Genomic DNA, 3,286 nt, shown 5'->3' on the forward strand with positions numbered 1-3,286 from the left:
TTTGGTAGCGCCTCGTGGAAAGAAGAAAGATTCAGAAGATCAAGTCAAGTTATAGGTCAAGTGTCAAGTATAGTATTAAGTTTAGTATTAGGTTAAGGTTTAGGTTAAGGTATACCTTGAAGACATAGTTAGTTAGTTAAGTTAAGTGACATAAGACATAAGGTTAGTGAAGTGACACATAAGGTAGACACATATAGTAGTAAGGTAAAGGACTTGATAGGATAGAAATTAATTTAAGTTGGTTAAAGAGAAGGTCATCATGGAACAATTTTTAGAAGAGTTTACACGTATTCATAAGGAATTAGCAGATAAAGAAGGTAGACGTGAAGAGATTTTGTTAGACACATTGAGACAAGGTTTTGAATTAATGGAACAAAGATCAATTGATAATAAAAGTAATAGGAATAATGTTAAGGCAGGAAAGGTAGTTACATTCAAGGATAGTAGAAATGCCGTTGAAGTTAATGGATTTTTATCAAGTGTTAAGTTGTATTTCACCATGAACAAGGTTGAAGATGATACAGAAAAGGTTATGTTATTCGGTACATATTTATCAGGAACTGCACAATATTGGTTTGATCATTACATCCAAGGAGATTACCATAGATTTACATATGAAGAAGTAGTTAATGCATTTAAAGCAAGATTTTTACCTGTAGGATATGAAACAACAGCAAGAGAACGTTTAGAAAGGTTAAGACAATTATCATCAGTATCAGATTATATTAGTAGATTTACAGAACTCGCATCACAATTAAGTTTTCCATACGACACACCACGTTATCAGATAGATCGTTTTGTTGAAGGTTTGAAAGGAGAAATCAAGAAGTTAGTTAAAGTATATAAGCCTAAAACTTTAGAAGAAGCTTTTCAATTAGCACAATCATTAGATGATACAAGTAAGAGTGCAAGAAACAAATTGGTTAAAAATAATTTTGCTCAACATTTTACATTTAGAAGAAACAATGACAATGAAGGTTACCATGCTAGAGAAGGTTCATATAGTAGACCAGATCCCGATGCAATGGATATAGATGAAGTCCAGATGCAAGGAAATGCAAGATACCGTAAAGGAAGAAACAATTTTAGATCAACAAAGTTAAGATGTTACACCTGTAATAGGTTAGGACATTATTCAAGAGATTGTCCAGAGAATAATAGAGATGAAGAAGAGTTAAACAACTCCGCTTAGAGAAAGTAGACATCCCGTCTAAGCATGATAGAAAAGGGATACATCAGATGTACATTAGAAATAGAAACACTAAAAAACATAAAAACCAAAAACAATTGAAAGCTAATTTAAAAACAAAAACAATAGACAGAGAAGAACATGGAGAATCAGAAAATAATTTAAAACTAGAAAACATTTTTTATCTTGAAGATATTGAGGAAGTTGAAGCTGCTGAAAGTAAAGAAGATTCAGATCGCGAGAAATCAGAAATTAATGAAAAACATAAAGTTAGTTTACACATACCAAAAGGAAAAGCATTTGTTATACCAGTTGAAGTAAAAGGTTATTCAAAGAAACATGTTAATGCGTTAATAGATAGTGGAGCGCAAAGTCATTTTATATCAAAGAAGTTAGCTGAAGAAATAGGCTTGGATAAAGATTCAGTTGAAGTTGAACCAATAGAGATACAAGTTGCGTTAAAAGGAAGAGGTACGAAAACAAATAGAGCTGTACAAATACCATTAGAAGTTAAGTTAGAGAATGAAAGAAATATAGTTACAAATATATCAACGTATATTGTTGAAGGATTAAAGGATCAAATATACTTAGGTTTACCATTTGTTAAGAAGTATGCTAAGTATTTACCATGGGAATCAGTTGAAGTTAATCAAATAGGAGATGCTATTGAACATCAAGAATTAGATTATCAAAAGACAGAAAGAATTAAAGGAACAAAGGAAAAAGATAAGGAGAAAGCAGGTACAGATTTTAGTCAATTATTAGGTTTATTTGAATTAGATACAGAGCCGCCGAATACCGTCAGGAGGGACGAAGAGAAAACCATCACCAGGAATACAAAGGATTATCAGAAGTTAGAGAAAGTAGGTTATGCCGTCAGAAATAAGGACGAAGATTCGAAAGGACTAGGAGGTATTATGAAGTCTAGAGAATTAATGGATAGTGAACAGTTGAAGCAAGAAGATAACACAGAGTTAAATCAAATAAAATTGTGAAAGAAGGTAATGAAGTTAGAAAGAATACATCAATTAAAGGTAGAGAATCCAAGAGGGATTTAAGCTATAAACATCAAAGAAAGAAAGGTTTAGGTATTGCAGATTATACTAGAAAGAATGAAAAGGAATTTAATTCGAAAAGTTATGTTAATGAACTAAAGTTAAAGGAAATGAAAGACATCCACCAAACACATAAACTATTACAACAAGAGAAAGAAATCAACTCTCAAGCTCAAAAGGAGGAGATGTTGAAGAGAAGACTTTGGTTTACAGATTTTGATAAGTCAGAACGACCCAGTGAATACATTAAGTGAAGACAATCACACACATACAATCAACAAAGAAAGTTTTAGTACATGAAAGAGACAGAAGTGAAGAAGTTAATTCAAGATAGTCACAAGTAAGAATATGTCATCAATCATTAATACATTTACACACATCTAAGACAAGAACATAAGGTTCTAGAACAGATTCAATTAATGAAGTTATTATCATCAAAGAGTTATTACATTAAGTTATTATCAAGTTATTACATTAATTTATTACATCATTATTATTTCGTATTACAATATAGTTAAGCTAAAAGAGTTTGTTATTAGCTCATACATCAAGAAGCAGTCACTATTAATTTATAATTCTATTGTCAGTTCAATGCATTGTTAAATCATTGGTCATCAACATTTATCATATATTAGATTATTTATCATTTATCATTTATCAGATATCAGTTATCAATTATTACTACAATTTATATTGCATATATATCAGTTCATATCATTATCGTTTACCAATATTCAATCTTACAATTATCAAATATAAACATTAACATTCATTTTCAACATTAACATTAACATTCATTATCAACATCTACACATTAATTTAATTTATTCTATTACCATTCAGAAGAGAGTCAACATGATCCATTCAATTTTATATTCATATTGAAGGAACCTAAACATCACATTATTATTTAAAAGTCAAATCACATTCATTTTCATATATATGTCGGAGACAATTATCATTATCATTTTGAAGTCGGAAACAACTAAGGCAATCATTTAAAGCTACAGAAAGCACATTAGACCATTAGACATTCTTATCA

At 30.1% G+C, this 3,286-nt stretch overlaps 2 protein-coding genes across 2 annotated transcripts; both read left to right on the forward strand.

The window, feature by feature from the left end:
* Positions 1–259: 259 nt before the first annotated feature.
* Positions 260–1,192, forward strand: BN7_6759 (zinc finger CCHC domain-containing protein; the record flags this gene model as incomplete). Its single annotated transcript, XM_011272695.1, has 1 exon — positions 260–1,192. One exon carries the CDS (start codon positions 260–262, stop codon positions 1,190–1,192), a length of 933 nt encoding a protein of 310 aa, XP_011270997.1.
* Positions 1,193–1,239: 47 nt separating this feature from the next.
* On the forward strand, positions 1,240–2,184 carry BN7_6760 (retropepsin-like aspartic protease; the record flags this gene model as incomplete). The annotated part of the gene is made up of 1 exon (XM_011272696.1): positions 1,240–2,184. One exon carries the CDS (start codon positions 1,240–1,242, stop codon positions 2,182–2,184), a length of 945 nt encoding a protein of 314 aa, XP_011270998.1.
* Between the last annotated feature and the right edge of the window lie 1,102 nt (positions 2,185–3,286).

Source organism: Wickerhamomyces ciferrii, contig 00337, assembly GCF_000313485.1.
Source record: "Wickerhamomyces ciferrii WGS project CAIF00000000 data, strain NRRL Y-1031 F-60-10, contig 00337, whole genome shotgun sequence".
NCBI classification, from domain to species: Eukaryota; Fungi; Ascomycota; class Saccharomycetes; order Phaffomycetales; family Wickerhamomycetaceae; genus Hansenula; species Hansenula ciferrii.